Raw genomic sequence first — 17,010 nt, forward strand, 5'->3', positions numbered from 1 at the left:
GAATGAGGCAGGCTGTATCCATCCCAGTTCAAAAATGCATTAACTATTCCCAAGCAGGGTCCTGCCATACCCTAGTGCAGTTCTATCCCAATTTCTTTGTTTTGGCATAAAATGTGTAAAATCCATTTGATTCGTTTAAACAGGATGTGTGAAAGGGTTTGGTACTGGAGCCCAATGTATGAAATAAAATACAAAAACTTCCACTGGGAATAGTTGGAATAGTTTTTTGTACAGAACCTTCTGTTATTTTGTGTTATGGTGATGTTGCGTACTGCAGAAAACGCTGTGTCCATCACCAACGAAGAATTTAGTGATCTTTTGCAAACACATTGTATGCAACGTGACAAACGTTTCATGCTCTACGATCTCACATTTAACAATATCATTTAACGGTACTCGGTTCTTTCTCATATTGAAAACGTGATTCTCACAGAAGAAACTTTTCAGACATGGGCACTGGTTATAAAGCAATGAACTGGATTGGGAAGTTTATACAAAAACTAAAATATCGAGGTGATGGCGTTGGAATAGAAGACACCTGGTGACACAGGGTGAACACTACAGCACTAAGTGCTGTTTCTTACAGTGTAAATGGTTGCATGTACAGTATTTTTAAAATGCTGCTGGATTACTTCCACTTATAATAGATGAAAGAGCTGTGCCTCTGGTATTGTGTACAAAAAAAATACTAATTCTAGATAGAGGAAACACATTAGGGGAAGCACTAGTGGTTCGTTTGTTGAATATCTCACTTTCTCTTGTGTGCATTGCATTTCTATTTTCACATAGCTATTTAAAATTGAAATTATTTTATGAAGATGTTTTATACTTAGGTGGTGAGGCGGTGGTGGGACTAGTTATCACTAAGATATGACCTACAGCCTAAAAGATAAACGTTTGGTAATAAAGCATTATCATGTGTGTATGTATAACAATGTCTTAAGAACTTTAGTTCTGATTTATCACAAATGTGAAGATGACACAAACTTACTTGCATTGATTGAATAATTTCCGCTTTTGGCTAACTGCATGAGAAAGTACTAATCCAGCGGGACAATTGGTTTTTTTGTTACATGAGCTAGAATTCCAACTGCAATTCTTTGCATTACATCTGGTCCAGTTTTTTGTGACATAAAATATAGACTAGTTACCATGGTTGTCTTTGAGCTGTGTTGTGTTATTCTCATTTGTGTATATGTAGAACATGCTAAGGGAATAGGGTTTGGATGTTTCTCGTGAACTGTAAATATTATCACTGAAAGAAATGTGAAAGTAACAAGATGTAAAAATGTAAATAAGTAAAAGTTTCATTTTTGTAATAAAGGCTCTTTCTGCCACTTTATATGAATACTATATCTATAGGTGACTGCTTATGATAACTCTTGTGAAAATACCATTGCTCTTCATAGCCTCTTATGAATGTCAATTATCTAGTGAATGCCTTATAGAAGGAGAAAATGTTCGAGAAAATGTTCAAAAATAACCCTGCAGAGCTTTAAACCTTTTTTCTTTGTTTTTTTTTTTTTTTAGACAATTTCCTTCAGCAAGGACCCTTATGCTTAATTTAGCCCTTGAAAACTACTGAGGCAAGACAGAGAACATTAGGAATCTCATTTCCGCTGTCAGGACCATGCTTCCTAAGTGAAACAACAAGCACTGGGGTTTAACACAGTCATCTGTTCAGCTCCAGCCACAATCTGCCTCTTTGTCTTCAGTTTTTCCACTTTTAATAAAACAAAAACAATCTTGTACTTCGATTTTGGAAGCCAGTATCGGAAGCTGCAGAAGCAGTGAATATGAATTCTATACTTTACTACATGCTGTACAGCCCTTTCTACCGACTTGTCCATAACTCATAATTGGTGCTGCTTAAAACAAATTCATACCCAACATATGTTCATGTCATTTGCAATCCACTGTTGGGTGCTCGTGATCACAACTGGACACATTATTCCAAGCATTCTACAGTATAAATATTACAATCACTTCCCTAGATTTCTTGGCTCTCCTTTTTGACAAGGCAAGAGTTCATCAAACCACCAGCAATTCATAAGGACCAGTGGAACTAGCATCTCTCCTCCTCCCTCTTCTTCATCAATACATAGCCAATCGTGAGATCAATAAGCATATGATTGATCCTTCTAGCTGGGTGTCTGAAAGAAGGCATAAACAATCTTTTATTTCTGATTGCAGAAGTGGCTGTCAACAGAGCAGTAACTCAGCAAACCTGCAATTGGCCGCTGTGTCTGGCTGGTTCTTACAAAACAAAATGTGATTAAGTACCTCTGTCCATATTCACCATTCCACAGGGGCACTAACCTGGGGTATGAGGCTGCTTAGCCATGAGTCATCATGCTTATTTCATTTGCTGTGTACTTATTTAACAATGTGTTCATTTTAAATAGTTAGCAAATGCATTCGAACACAGTTTTAATGAATTTCAGTCTAAAATTAAATGAGGGAATTCAGCACGCAATCCCAAGCGCATGATGACAAATGCAAATGTGTTTCATTAAATCACTTTGCTTGGTTATTTAAAACCAATCTCATTTTTAAATAATGTCAAATCAATACAAACAAAAGTTCTGCTTAAATGAACGGCATGGATCTGCTAAGCCTCATTTCTCCCTTCTGTCATTTCTTTTGCAGATGCATGCAAATGTATTCTTTATATTACGTGGAAACCGTACCAGTTATAATTACCGTCTTGCAATTTAATAGGCATATTTATTCCTCATCAGAGACGTTGTTTAGTGCTGCCCATGTGTTGCTCATTCCCCATGTGTGCTTTGCTCATAGCACCAGACCTCTCCTGTCCTGTCCTTCCCATCTGAGCACGTTCTCATTCAATCCCACTGGTTTGGCCCCTTTAGGCAGTTCTGCTCATGCAGCTTATTTAAAAGCAAGTTTCCAAGCTGTACTATTAAAGATGGAATTATAATATCCATGTATGGAAATTAACTTAAGATATTGTAATCCTGAATATCATGGCTATTTATTAATGTTACATAAAAAAAGACCTATTACTTACAAATGAAATGCATCAGACCTCTTTGGTATCTGAGTTCAAATGCCTGTCAAGCAAGTTTATTTTTGAAGCTAGCAAATAAACCCCCACGATTACGCCAGATGCTCTCGATTCTCCACGCACATTTTTGAGTTGTGGTGATACAGAACTTCAGTGGTAGCTAGGGGGAGAACTGTTCCTATAAATGTCATGCCACCCACTCATGTGTTTCCAGACAATGCCTTTGATCCCTGTGCTTGGATCATTCATCATGTTATGACAAACAAGCTCTTCACATTCCAACCCCCTCCTTCAGCCCATAGTTACTTCACGGGGCATGAGTCACCACGATTATAGATAATCTGGAAGCACGCCACACTGATGTGTACACGAAATGAGTCTCAATGACACAAATGATAGTGACCCGTACAGGGACTGCAAGAACAGAACCCTGAGATTGAAAGTGAAATCGTAGAATCCCTGTGTGATCATGTACAGTAAGTGCTAACGTGCATGTAGATGTTTCATTACCAGAACAGCATGAAGACATGTCTGTAATTATCCTCATACAGTGTGTGCAATAATATAGTTTTAAACAGCTAAGAAGGTTTTAGACCACCAATACAAGGAAGCTTTGATTTCAGTTCACAAATGAATTCCTTTTTCCTGTGCTCTTACACAAGATTATTTATTAAACATCGAGAAATGTTGTGTTGTTAAAGATTTTGATGGTAATTAACTTGGATTGTCAACTTGTAGGCCTATGGTTTGCTTGAGAACTTGAAGGCAATCTCTCTCTCTCTCTCTCTCTCTCTCTCTCTCTCTCTCTCTCTCTCTCTCTCTCTCTCTCTCTCTCTCTCTCTCTCTCTCTCTCCCCCTCTCTCTCTCTCTCTCTCTCTCTCTCTCTCTCTCTCTCTCTCTCTCTCTCTCTCTCTCTCCCCCCTCTCTCTCTCTCTCTCTCTCTCTTGCTTGGTAAGCCTCTGCATTGTACTGATAATGGAAATTTAACAAGGAAGCTGGATACCGTGCGAGAACGTGTCAGTCGGTCAGACGTTTGCATCGATCTTGCCCTTTTTCATTGTTCTTTTTCCTGTACTTAATTGATTTGCAGGCTGGTCTACACTGTAACCACAGAACTACAATATCTAAAGATCTTAGTCTACAAAACTGATTCTGATAAACAACCATGCAGTGCAGGGTATCAGTACTGAAGCGACTACAGCAGGCATCTGTAAATTAGCAAAGCTGTAAAGTTACTGTACTGTTAGCATACAGCATGGTACTGTGGAGTCACTTTCTGCTAATGCTGTGAGGATGTGGAGAAGCAAAAGCAGACAGTTTATTGTCATGTATTTGAATGCCGGTATACATCTTTAAAGGTTTCTTATAACTTATTAGTTTTATAAGTGAAAAAAGGGAATATCTTAAGTCAGCTTTTTTTTGTCTAATATGGACTATCTACCACTTGAATTACTTAAAAGGGTGCAATAAATCATTACATGCCCAAGCTCTTCCAAGCAGTATTGAAGTTGCAATGAATTACTTTTGCAAACTGGCTGAGCAATGCATGCCCCAGATGGATTGTTTTCTGTAGAGGATGTACAGTATACTGATAAAAAAAAAAAAAAAAAAAAAAACAGCAACCGGCATGTCACATTTTCCTTCACATTTAGCAAAAAATGATGTTAAAGTTTTTCCTACTTTTATTAATGTGTATGTGTTGAATATACTGTACAAAACAAAACACCAATGCTGTTAAACTGTATGGAATGCTTGGGTTCAACTGTCTGCTCGTAGAATTGAAGTTGTATTTAGGTTTGGATAGATGACCAGCATGGGGTCCCCTTATTTTGCGGGACACCTGTTACCAGGACGTAATGTTGAATATAAAAGCAGCATAGTTAGTGCTGATTGGAGGGAGATCGTTTGAGGGATCGTGCAAACTCAAGCCTCCCAGTTCCTATTCAGATCTATTACTCAAATCCAATAGCTTTGATCAGTGCACTGTTGGTTATCATATCAGAGCGTGGAGTTCTTTGGAGGTCATGGCTGCGATGTCAAGCTCTCCAGACAGCATGAATAAACTCAAGAAAAAGGAAATTGCTTTTCATTTCATTAAGCCGCTCCCATGCTCTAATACATTCAGCAGAAACACATTTCTTCAGACTTAAAATGGACTATTGAAGCATTACTATCTCTTCTAGGGTAATAGTTATGGCAATGTATTCATGCGTTTGCTTCCTGGATATCAACAGTGATCAATCAGATTGTATTTTATATTTATTTTGCAATGATTAAGGCAGACTGCAGTAAACCACTTTGCAGTAGTATTTAAATAACCTGAAGTCCTTGTGAATTACATTGTGCTGGGGTTATTATTGCAGGGTGTCTGTGTTTCTTTTAGATGATTTTAGTTACTCCAAACTCAATTTGTGCCCGCTTTCTTATTTTTGTAAGCTTTTCTTCTTTTGCATTATCCGGCATAACTGAGTACTAAACATTGCTCACCCTTCTATAATAATTACATTTTCACATGTCCTTCTGTCGTTGATATTCATTACATGTGTAATAACAACATGTGTGTAACACAATACCGCAGTTTGAGGATGTGTTATAAACATGTAATAAACATAATATGCATGTGTTATAAAGTATGAAGCTATCCGCTGGTAATGCCATTATTGTAATAAGTGTTATTCCTTGTTAATCAGCTCATACAGTAGCACTGGATTGTCACTTTGATTCTGTTTTGCCGGAGAAGAGAGAATATAGCAAATGGATTTTAGGGTTTTCAGGTGTGTGTGAACTGCAGAGGGATACTTCAGTAACCTTGTACTGTTATTAGATCAAATAAGCAAAGCGATGATTCAGGCAGGGAGCTCACTTTTAACCTTAGGTCAAATCACAGAAACATCAAGCATATTTTAGGTGCTTCCAATGCTCTGAACAAATCTTTCAGTTGAATAGCTGGCATCTTATTTGTCTTTCAATAAACAAGCGAGGCCAAAGGCCAAAGAGTTGTAGTGTGAAAATATGTATACTGTAGTAATGATGTCCAGTCTAAGCTTTAATAAGTAATCTATCGCATGAGTTTCCTGACTGAATTAGGAGATCACTAGTGAAACTGGCTCTATCAATATGGGAGCTAACCTTGGACGGCTTCTATGTCATTAATAACAATAATGCACAATAGTTGATGCAATATAAAGAAAAAGGAAACCGATAAGCCCATTAGATGTATACTTATGCATGTATCTATTACTCAGTACAACATAATGAATGAAATCTGAGTATCGATTGAAAAACAGTTGAAGAGTTATTGAAACGAAGACTGTCACCCCCTGCTGATTTGACTGTACCTGCTGATGGGGGATAGTCTGCTAGTGGAATGGGTTCCCCCAGCAGGAGGTGATAGTGCTGACATCATAAAAGCTGAAGCTAGCTGCTTGACAGCAGAGCTTGCTCTTTAGTTGACTGGGGATCATGTCCGTCTTTGAGCTGGGATCATTGTGATTAAGTATTCACAGCTGATTGGCTGTGCCCAATTGCTTTGATATCATGTTTTATTTTGTTATTATTATTATTATTATTATTATTATTATTATTAATTTAGAGTAACCAATTATTTTTTTTTTCCCCCAATTTGGAATAATCAATTATGTTTTTACTGCATTTTATGATCTCCTTTGACAGGCCTCGCACTTTTAGAAAAGCGTATTGAAGGAACAAAGCTTCTGTGTATTTCTGCACTCCTGAAAAGGGATTGAGCCATTAAGTGTGCACTGTCTTAATGAGAGACTGAGAATGCATGCAAATGTTCAGTTTCCTTACAACCCCTTTAAAAAGAAATACATTTCAATGCGTTCTATAAGTTTATACTCCCCTGGGAACTGCTAACAATTAAATATGCAAATGTACTGTGCTGTTTAATTAAGATCCAAGAAGATGGAAATTGTGATGCTCTGCATATTCTGGAGAACTTGAATAGGCTATACAAGCTTAGGCTCTGGGCTTGGTTGAATGAGCTTTAATCTTTCTCTCCAGGGTTTTTTTCTGCTGTTTCATAACAGTACCGTATGCACTCCACAATTCATGCAGATAACCTTTGCTTTAATATTGGCGAACACAGTTTCTCTAATGAAATAAAGAGGCTCTTATCTCGACTTCTTTGAAGGTACTGTCTAAACCTCTATAAAGTAGTGAGAGACTTTTTTTTTACCCAGTTACTGTACTTCAGGATGTGAAGCCCTGTCATCATTCTGTGAGCAGGACTGGTTCCTTGGTGTGTACTGTAGCGAGGCATGGTTGAAATATGAAGGGGATTAGTATAGATTTATTGAACAATGTGTGTTAAGTATTTCTTTCCCTTGGTTATGCGGATCCAATTAAAGGTGTTCTTGTTTTTCAAATGTCAGAAATTCAAGTGCTGGTCCATTTAAGTCTGAAACTGAGTGATTTTGTGTTCTTATTTGAACCCTTGCTGCAACACAAATCTGCTCGAGACAGCATTGGCCTCAGTCTCATCAGTTCATGTTGTTGGTTCATCTCCTACCCTTTTCCAACTCTTGCTTGTTCCTCAATGCCGGTGAAATAAGAATCCTATGCCGTGGTTTTATGTTGACAATTTTGGAATTAAAAAAAATGCATTTATGACAACTAATCAAGATGTGCTACTGTGCTGCTTCCTGAAAGCTGCTCCCTATCGTATACCCCTAACCGATCAGAACCCCATTGGAACAGCACAGCTCTGTTTGTAATGCTGCATTGTGTGGGGTCCGCTTCTCCTCTAACACAGTAAACACTGCATGCATTGTGACATATTAGAGGTAGAATTCTGTTTCCCCGGAGCTATATTACATAAGAGCTTCTATTTTGTTCCGCATTGGTGATTTACTGCATGCATGATACTGCTCTTTTTTTTATCTGCATGAATCATTATTTACATTTTTATGGCCATGTTTTTGAACTAATTTATAGCCAGCCAAATTGGCCATAACTCCACCTGATTTATATGGAGCATTGGTTGCCAGCTGTTCGAAGATACCCCCTCCACCTGCTCCCGGACACGGGCTCCTGCTCACCTGTGGGGAAACGCAGGTAACCGAGTTAGCTTACATGCACAGAGCTCATAAAGGGACCCCTTCTAGTGCTGTTTGGAAATGCATCCATCCCACCAAGGTGACAACATGAGTGCTGATGAGCTAGATACAAGATGTTTATTAATATGTTGTGATAGTAACATTGATAAACAATAATATATTATCAGCATGGTGTTGGTTTGTTGATGTAAACTAATGAATAACAGTGACCTTTCTTTGTGTTTTGCTAGACAGTTCAGTCCATACAGGACGCACTCTTTAAAATTATTAAAATGCTTAAATCATGAAAATTAATCATCCTCTAATTGGTGCTAGCTATCATCAAGTACAGGGGTGTGGACATTGCAAACTCTGTGGTTTTAGGGAGGTGCCGATTCAGAATGAAATACATTATTCACAGTTGACTGTTGATCCCCTTTTTCGTTAGTGTTAACCACAGAGACACGCAGGGTTCAGTTTGAGAGTGTCTAGCTCTTGTTTTTAGATCTAACGTGGCTGGAGTCATTTATGTGGCCTCAGGATTAGATGGAATACAAAGCACGTCCTATTAATTTTATTTTACTTTTGCACGTTACAGTTCAAAGAGAATGTTCTAATATAGCAACGTTTTTGTATTAAAAACCTGCATGCAATTTTGAGAAGGTCTCTAGTTCATACCTCAGAATCTTGTTAACAAATAATCTTGCGGTTTTGAGTTGGCTCTGGAGAGGTGGTGTGGACTATCTAGCTGTGGGGAATTTATCAAGCGAATTGTCTCATCAGCATATCCTAAAAGAGATTTAAAACAATCCCATTTATTAACACTAAAAACCAAATCCTATATTAAAACTGGCACCCAACAGGAACCAGGATTATACAGAGTATTATATTGTTTTGCAAGTGCAGCATAGATTTCCACATCTACTCTCTCTGCACTGCTGCAGATAGGGTCAGTCCGCATGTAACCTTACACTATATATTCTGGGATAATGTACTTGAGAACATTGTCTGCTGAATGCCCTCACGTCCCCAAGTTGTGCCACTCAGTAGCTTCATCTAATGGACCATGGTGCCATTAGTCTGCTGACTGGGGTGTCAGGACTGATTAACTGGCATCCCAAGCTCAGTTTAATGAGTAAGCAGCTTTGAATGACGTTACAATCATTGTGATGTTGGAAACTGCGCCGAATGGGAGTGATCGCTCTTAATAATATGTTTTATTGCTCTTTTTCGTATCGCTTGGATGCTCTGAGCTGTTTTGAAATTGCCGGCCTGAGTGCCAATAGCTTCTGGAAGTTTATGCTTCCCTTGAAAACACCCTGCTTCCCGGCAAGCATGAGCAGTCAGTAAGGGTGTGAGTACCTTATTCTCCAATGAAATATGTGCTTTATACAGTATTGGATGTAATCAGCTAGCGTATTATACAACTTCCCAGTAGCTGCGTTTTCTGATTGCTAAGATCTCTGTAATTGCAACCACCTCCACTTCACTCTTAACCCTCTGGACTTTGCTCCGGTCATTGTAGAACGGTTTTTTTTCTCCCTCTTTGTAGGAATTCCTTTGACTTTTAATAGATTTAGTCAAATCATCAAGTATATCAAATGCTGTTTAGATCCCTGTGTGAGCTTGTCACTGTGATCTCGCCTATCCTCGTTGAACAGGGATTCCAGGCTACTGTCACACCCACCAGCGCTCATCAAAACACCCATAAGCACTGGAGGGAATATTACTGGAGGAGAGAAATAATGTCTTCATTTTAAAAGAGCTATACATATTGAAGTCATTGGAATACTGAAATAGGCCTTGCCATAGCTGTCATTAAAGTCTAAGCAGCCTTCCAGGCAGGTATGATGCCGTAGAAGACCATGTGCAGTGCATTTCTCTTTGCTTGTATGCCGGTGTACATGAATGAAAAGCACTTTGTAAATGCAGCACATGCCAGGGAGAGTGCAAGGCTGAAGCCAGGCTAGATTGGATTAAGTTTGTCAATTCTATCAAGAGGGATCATTCCAGCCTTTGGCAATGCGGGTAATTGAAAAGCGAAGGAAAGGAGGGGCAGCTGCAGTTGAACCATTGACTCAGAGTAAGCGTTCCGGGTTTCGGGGCAAGGGAGCCTTATTATTTGAATCAGAGATCACTGTCTGTGGCCTCAACCTTGTCACAGCTAAATGAAGTCATTCAATTTCCCCCTGAGCTGCCTGTTCAAACACTATTGAAAAATAGTGTTTAAACAATTTATCAGTTATATTTCTTGGTCAAAAAAAATTCAAGAAAATGCCTGCATTCAATTTTCTGGATTGAGTAATCCATTAAGTTTTTGCTTCTTATTTTGATTCATTGAGAATAGTGCAGGAGTGCAATGTAAAACGGGTCCATGTTCACACGTGTTCACGAGCTCTGTGCTAATTAAGTGCCCTGCGGTTACAGTTAATAAATCAGAACAAATGCTTTGCTTACTGAAGGAGAACATTAATGGCGTGCTGTAATAAATGTTTTAACGATATTAAAAAAAAAAAATGTAACGAACAACATCAATGGTTTTAATTGGAATGTCACATCTCCAAATGACAATTGTGCCTAAAGCAAGAGTCCACATTGCATAGAGAGAGCAGAATCTAGCAGAGAGGAAGTTGCGATTAAGACACTGCTCTCCAGCCCTGTCACCCACCCCAAAAAGACGTCCACTAATAGGAGATTACAGCCAGATAAGAAGAGCTTTAAAACTAATATAAAACACTTAATGAAACAAATGGAATCTGCTGAAAACACTACTGTGGATAGCCAGCTTAATTGCTGCTAATGCAGAGTTCATATATTTCATGCTAATTTTGCAGTTTCTGGGTGATGAAATAACCCACATTATCTTAATTGATTTCATGAGTTTGGATTCTGCCATTTCGAATGGATTATCTGAGAATTCTTAATGAATTTAAAACAGAATGTTTTAATAAAGCGGGTTTTAGGGTGGTGCTTAGCACACAGTTTCGAAAAAACAGAATCCTAATTAATCTAACTATTAAAAAATGCACCATAAGGGCGAATGGAGAACTCTTGGTGTGAATATAAATGCATTGAGAATTGATGGCACTTCACCTGGGTAAGAATCACTGTCAAGCTGGCCTGTTATCATGCCTCAAACACACAAACACATTCCTACATCATTACAAAAAGCTTGGTGTCTAAGTGCATATTTGGCATCATCAGTAGAGACCATTACAAATGCATTACAAATCAAGTAAGCGTTGCGCACATTGTAAAGCAGGGCAGGACATCTGGCTTGGAGACAGGCTGACAGATGGACTGGAATGTGAACAGAACAGTGACATTGGGACTGGGACCCAGAATCATGGAAAATGAACAAAAAAAACAACTAAAAAGACCCAAAGTGCAAACCTCTGAAGGGATCTCAGGGTCACGAAGGAATTGCAATGGAACATTTGACATCTGTGCGCCACACACTGGCTCCTCACTGTATACTCCCGTGTGGTATGTGGTAGCGACTGACGATCAAACCCTGACATCCCTTCTGAGACGGGCTTCCCCGGCTGTTTGAAAGCACAAAGGCAAAGGCTGAGTCCTCTGTGGAGCACCAGCCCAGATCAGCAACGTGCCATGTTCCGGACGGCTGTGCTGGTCTTGAACTGGCCTTGTACTGGCCTTGTACTGGTCTTGAACTGACCTTGTACTGGCCTTGTACTGGTCTTGAACTGGCCTTGTACTGGCTCTTCTTTCTGTTTGAAGAGTGTCTGTAATAGCATGAGGATGTCATGGAAATAGAAGAGAAGGTGAGCCAAAAATAGATTCTGTTATACCCGATGCACTTGAACTACATCACAAAAAGGGGAGCATTTTACTCTGTAGAGAAAACTAGTTTGGAAGCACCTGCAGATTGATCTGTGAAAAACGGATGTCATGTTGACCTTATGCTTCACCCTAATCAATCTGCTGCTAATTATATGTATGCAGAGGGCTTGATTCTTTGGCTGAGGGATAGAGGGCAAGATTAGAGGAAATGCAATATCCATTCCTCCACCGCTTCTCTGAGAGAATAAGTCAGAGTATAGCACAGAGAAAGAAGCAAGGAGACGAGGGATCAGGAGCATCACTGAGGAATTTCCATAGTTCCATCTACACATTCAAATAGGGTTCTTCCAAATGCATTTTCAATACATTGACTAATTGACTACATTAGTACGGTCCTATAGTATCAGTTGCTGTATATTATTATTATTATTATTATTATTATTATTATTATTTATTTCTTAGCAGACACCCTTATCCAGGGCGACTTACAATTGTTACAAGATATCACATTTTACATTATTTCACATTATACATTATTTCACATTATACAGATTCACATTATTTTACATACATTATACAGATATCACATTATTTTACATACAATTACCCATTTATACAGCTGGGTTTTTACTGGAGCAATCTAGGTAAAGTACCTTGCTCAAGGGTACAACAGCAGTGTCCCCCACTGGGGATTGAACCCACAACCCTCCGGTCAGGAGTCCAGAGCCCTAACCACTACTCCACACTGCTGCCCGTATATGCTGTATTGGAGAATGGCATGCGTAACTGTGCCACCCACCCTGAGCTTTCCTCTAGAGCTATCACCCCGAACACCAAGTGGTGCCTAGAGCTCCAAACCCACGGCTTTGTTATTACACAGATATAGATGAATAACGCTGCAAGCAAAGCCAACCATGTAAGTGCCTTACTACACTGTAAGTACAATGTAATAACACTGTAAAAATGTATAATCAGTCGTGCAGTTACAATATAACAACGTGTTTAATCACAAAATGGAAAATACCGTTAGCTGATAGCGTCTTTTGTAATTGCACTGCATTTACACATGTGGTTGTGTGTGTACAATGTAATTACTATGTATCCACGAGTACAGTGTAACTACCGTGTAGTTAGAGACTTCATGTAAAGTGTTACCAGGTGAGCTTTTGACTGTGGGTTTCTGTCGCAAACATAAGAAATGTCTTGTCAAGAAGAGTTGTTCTTTTCTTCATTCCTCCTGATAAAAACAGGACAAAAGATGAACGCAAACCTTCACAAGCAGAGTTCTAAAAGAAAGAAAAAAAGAAGAGGCAGTTGCTTCCACGGGTCAACACTATTCGGCATTAAGCAGGATCCGTGCCCATTGGTACAAGATCATCCACGCAAACACGCTCAGCAACGTGCTGCTGCAGGGGCTTTGCTTTCACTAGCGCTAATTAGGGACACACTGCAGAGCTGGCTCGCAAGGGTTAGCATTGCCACGGGGGAAGCTGCAGTACCACTGCGCTGTACTCCAGAGCTTTTCTCTGATCAGCTTCGTAAACGAAGCACTGCTATTTCACAATGTGTCAATGTGTAGAGTGTATTCAATGACAAATCCTCACGTGAATGGCTTTCTATTGGGAAGGAAATGTGTTTCGACAGCAAATCATTAGACAGTTCCGACTTGAAAATCAAACCTATTAACTACGAAAACAAAATGCTAATAGTTGAATGCGTGGCTGCATGTACAGTACACTGGATTGTTGAATGCGTGGCTGCATGTACAGTACACTGGCTTGTTGAATGCGTGGCTGCATGTACAGTACACTGGATTGTTGAATGCATGGCTGCATGTACAGTACACTGGATTGTTGAATGCATGGCTGCATGTACAGTACACTGGATTGTTGAATGCATGGCTGCATGTACAGTACACTGGCTTGTTGAATGCGTGGCTGCATGTACAGTACACTGGATTGTTGAATGCATGGCTGCATGTACAGTACACTGGCTTGTTGAATGCGTGGCTGCATGTACAGTACACTGGCTTGTTGAATGCGTGGCTGCATGTACAGTACACACGGTTTGCTTGGGAGCTGTGCATAAATGCAATTAGGGTTCATTTCTGTAGGCTGTACTATTTTTAGACTCATAAGAACAAAAGATAAAGGAGGTGGAATTACGCTATTAGAGAACATGAAGGAAAGATTTAGTGATTCATAGGAAGTCAGGCACCAGTGTGTCAAAAATACACAATGACATTTACCTGATGAACAAACCAGAGTGGCAGATGATGAGAGTGAATTGTTAAAGTGAAAAGTTCTGCTTTTTCTGAGCGAAAAGCTGAATGCATTTGTGAAAATGGTTTTGGCTTTCTTCTCTACCTGTATTCACTCTGCTTGTTCATACAGCTTAGCCTTTACTGTAGAAGCGAAGAAGCGACATCTCCAGGTGCATCCAGCTGTCAATCGTAAAAAACAAAAACAAAAAAAGCCTTTTACTATAGTTATTATATACAGTATATCTTTTTTAAATGCATTAAAAATACAAGGAGCCTGGTCGAAAGACCCTTTCACATGTCAGATTGTGAATATCCAGCAGTGAAGAGCACACAGTAGAAGGCAGGTTATTTATCAGTGCCAAGGGGATTCAGGAGACCAGGTTCTGGAAAACATTAATGTGCTGGTCAGAGCTGTTATCGTGGAGAACGGCAGGGGGGGATAAAAGTGGACGTGTATTTTTTGTGACAATGATGTCACAATCAATAGAAATACATAACGCAACACGCAGACATCAAAGACAGCAGCTGAGGATCCAGCCAGCCAACAATATTGTTCCTTGTTTTATGCATGCAGCCTAGACTGGAACCTGTAGAACCCTGCACATTGAGTTCCGTTCAGCCCCTTTATTGTGTCATGAGTCTCATCCAATCACAAAACAAGGAGCTCCCACCTACAAGTCAATCGGTTTTGTGCCTTCATGACTTTGTGCTGATAAGATGCGGGCTCTTATGTAACAAAGGGTTATTTTGGTAATTTAAATAAGGAGACTTACATGCCACACTTTTCTACTTTTCTGGATATTTTATTTCTACTGGTGTGTTATGTTAAACCGGTAATACTGTGCCAAAAATAAGAGCAGATGCAAAACCAAGAGCACTTCACTTTTTATCAATGTCTTCATACCGAAAAAAAAAAAAAAAGGAGTTCATAATTGAATCGAGGCGTAATGTAATTCTCAGTAAAATTAATTATGTTTAATCAAGGGTCTTAATTAACCTTTTTTTTTTTTAATAATCACAGTTGTAAGACTATAATTATGCGCAGAGCAATGAGGGTAAAGCATATAACTATTTCAAGTATAAAAGAACACCTTCTTTAGCTGGTTTATTTACACACGGGAGCGTCTGTTAACAAGGAGCTGAGGAGTTTAAAGACATTTCTGGGTTGTAATATCATAATGTATACAGACTCTTAGCACTATGCCCTTTGTGAGCACAGAGAGTCATTTTACAGCACCTGCTACTCCGATATGTGCAGGTACTGATAAAGTGTTTACAGACTTGACAAAGCTTTGAGAAAGGCCCTGCGTTTAATTGACCTTAAGGAGTCCTGTAATGAGGTGTGACGAACAGGTCAGCTGAGCCAAGTAGCTGACGATAATGGCAAAGACAAGCTGTGTAACTTATTGAAATTCAGTGTGGCAGAATATAGGCTGGCAGGATAGAGAAAGGGGCAGACTTGGCTTAGTAGTCAAAAGTTAATTGCTAGACAAAGCAACTTTATCATCAGAGATTGTATATATCCCAATACTCAAATGATAATTCTATTCTATAGAGCGATGCTAAACCTTTGGCCATAGCTGTACAGCTAAACCACTGTAACTCTGTAGCTCTCCAGCTGGAAGGGGACTGTAGTGGTATTAATGTTTGATTTTCTTTTATGACCTATTATAAACCTTTGAAAAATGCAGCATAAAGCCAAGCCGTGCATTCAGTATCTTGTAAACAAGTGTTTAGATGGTTAGTAATAAACCTGCCCTTTCTGTTGTTTTGACATCTCCGGGCCCCACTATTCCTAGATGAAGAGAAAAAAATAGAAAATATATTAAATGATTACTTTTCACAAGTTTTTTTACAAAGGAGGATACGGGCAACAGCATAACAGAGACAGAAGTGTTAATGGGACTAGGAGCTCTTAAAATAAACAAATCCCCTGGGCTGGATGAGATCCTCCCAATAGTACTAAAAGAAATGAAAGAAGTCATTTACAAACCGCTAACCAAGATCATGCAACAGTCTCTTGATACGGGTTGTACCGACAGACTAGAGTATTGCAAACGTAATATCGATCCACAAAAAGGGAGACAAAACCGAACCAGGTAACTACAGACCCATAAGCCTGACTTCTATTATATGTAAACTTATGGAAACTATAATAAGATCCAAAATGGAAAATTACCTGTATGGTAACAGTATCCTGTGAGACAGTCAACATAGTTTTAGGAAAGGGAGATCGTATCTAACTAACCTGCTTGATTTTTTTGAGGATGCAACATCGACAATGGATAATTGCAAAGCATATGACATGATTTATTTAGATTTCCAGAAAGCTTTTGACAAAGTCCTGCATAAAATATTAATTCTCAAACTGAACGCAGTAGGGATTCAAGGAAATGCATGCACATAGATTAGGGAGTGGTTAACATGTACAAAACAGAAAGTACTGATTAGAGGAGAAACCTCAAAATGGAGTGAGGTAACCAGTGGTGTACCACAGGGATCAGTATTAGGTCCTCTTCTCTTCCTAATCTACATTTAAAATGATCTAGACAGCATTCAGAACTGGGCAGACACATGGCAAATTACATTTAATAGAAAAAAGTGTAAGGTACTGCATGCAGGCAAAAAAGATGTGCATTATAAATTAGTAAGACCTCATCTAGAATATTGTGTTCAGGATATTGCTGCTCTAGAAAGAGTGCAAAGAAGAGCGACCAGAATTATCCCGGGTTTAAAAGACATGTTGTATGCAGACAGGCTAAAAGAATTTAATCTATTCAGTCTTGAACAAAGAAGACTACGTGGCAATCTGATTCAAGCATTCAAAATTCTAAAAGGTATTGACAATGTCGACCCAG

The 17,010-nt window shown here is 39.1% G+C and overlaps 1 protein-coding gene across 1 annotated transcript in view; it reads left to right on the forward strand.

The window, feature by feature from the left end:
• Nucleotides 1-10,782, forward strand: part of grin2aa (glutamate receptor, ionotropic, N-methyl D-aspartate 2A, a) — an 81,153-nt gene extending 70,371 nt beyond the window's left edge. The window contains exon 15 of the mRNA XM_034926992.2: nt 1,531-10,782. Coding sequence (XP_034782883.2) covers nt 1,531-1,568 — 38 coding nt within the window. The 3' untranslated portion in view covers nt 1,569-10,782. The remainder of the gene's footprint in view (nt 1-1,530) is intronic.
• Nucleotides 10,783-17,010: the final 6,228 nt, after the last annotated feature.

The sequence above is a fragment of the Acipenser ruthenus genome, chromosome 22, assembly GCF_902713425.1.
Source record: "Acipenser ruthenus chromosome 22, fAciRut3.2 maternal haplotype, whole genome shotgun sequence".
Classification (NCBI taxonomy): Eukaryota; Metazoa; Chordata; class Actinopteri; order Acipenseriformes; family Acipenseridae; genus Acipenser; species Acipenser ruthenus.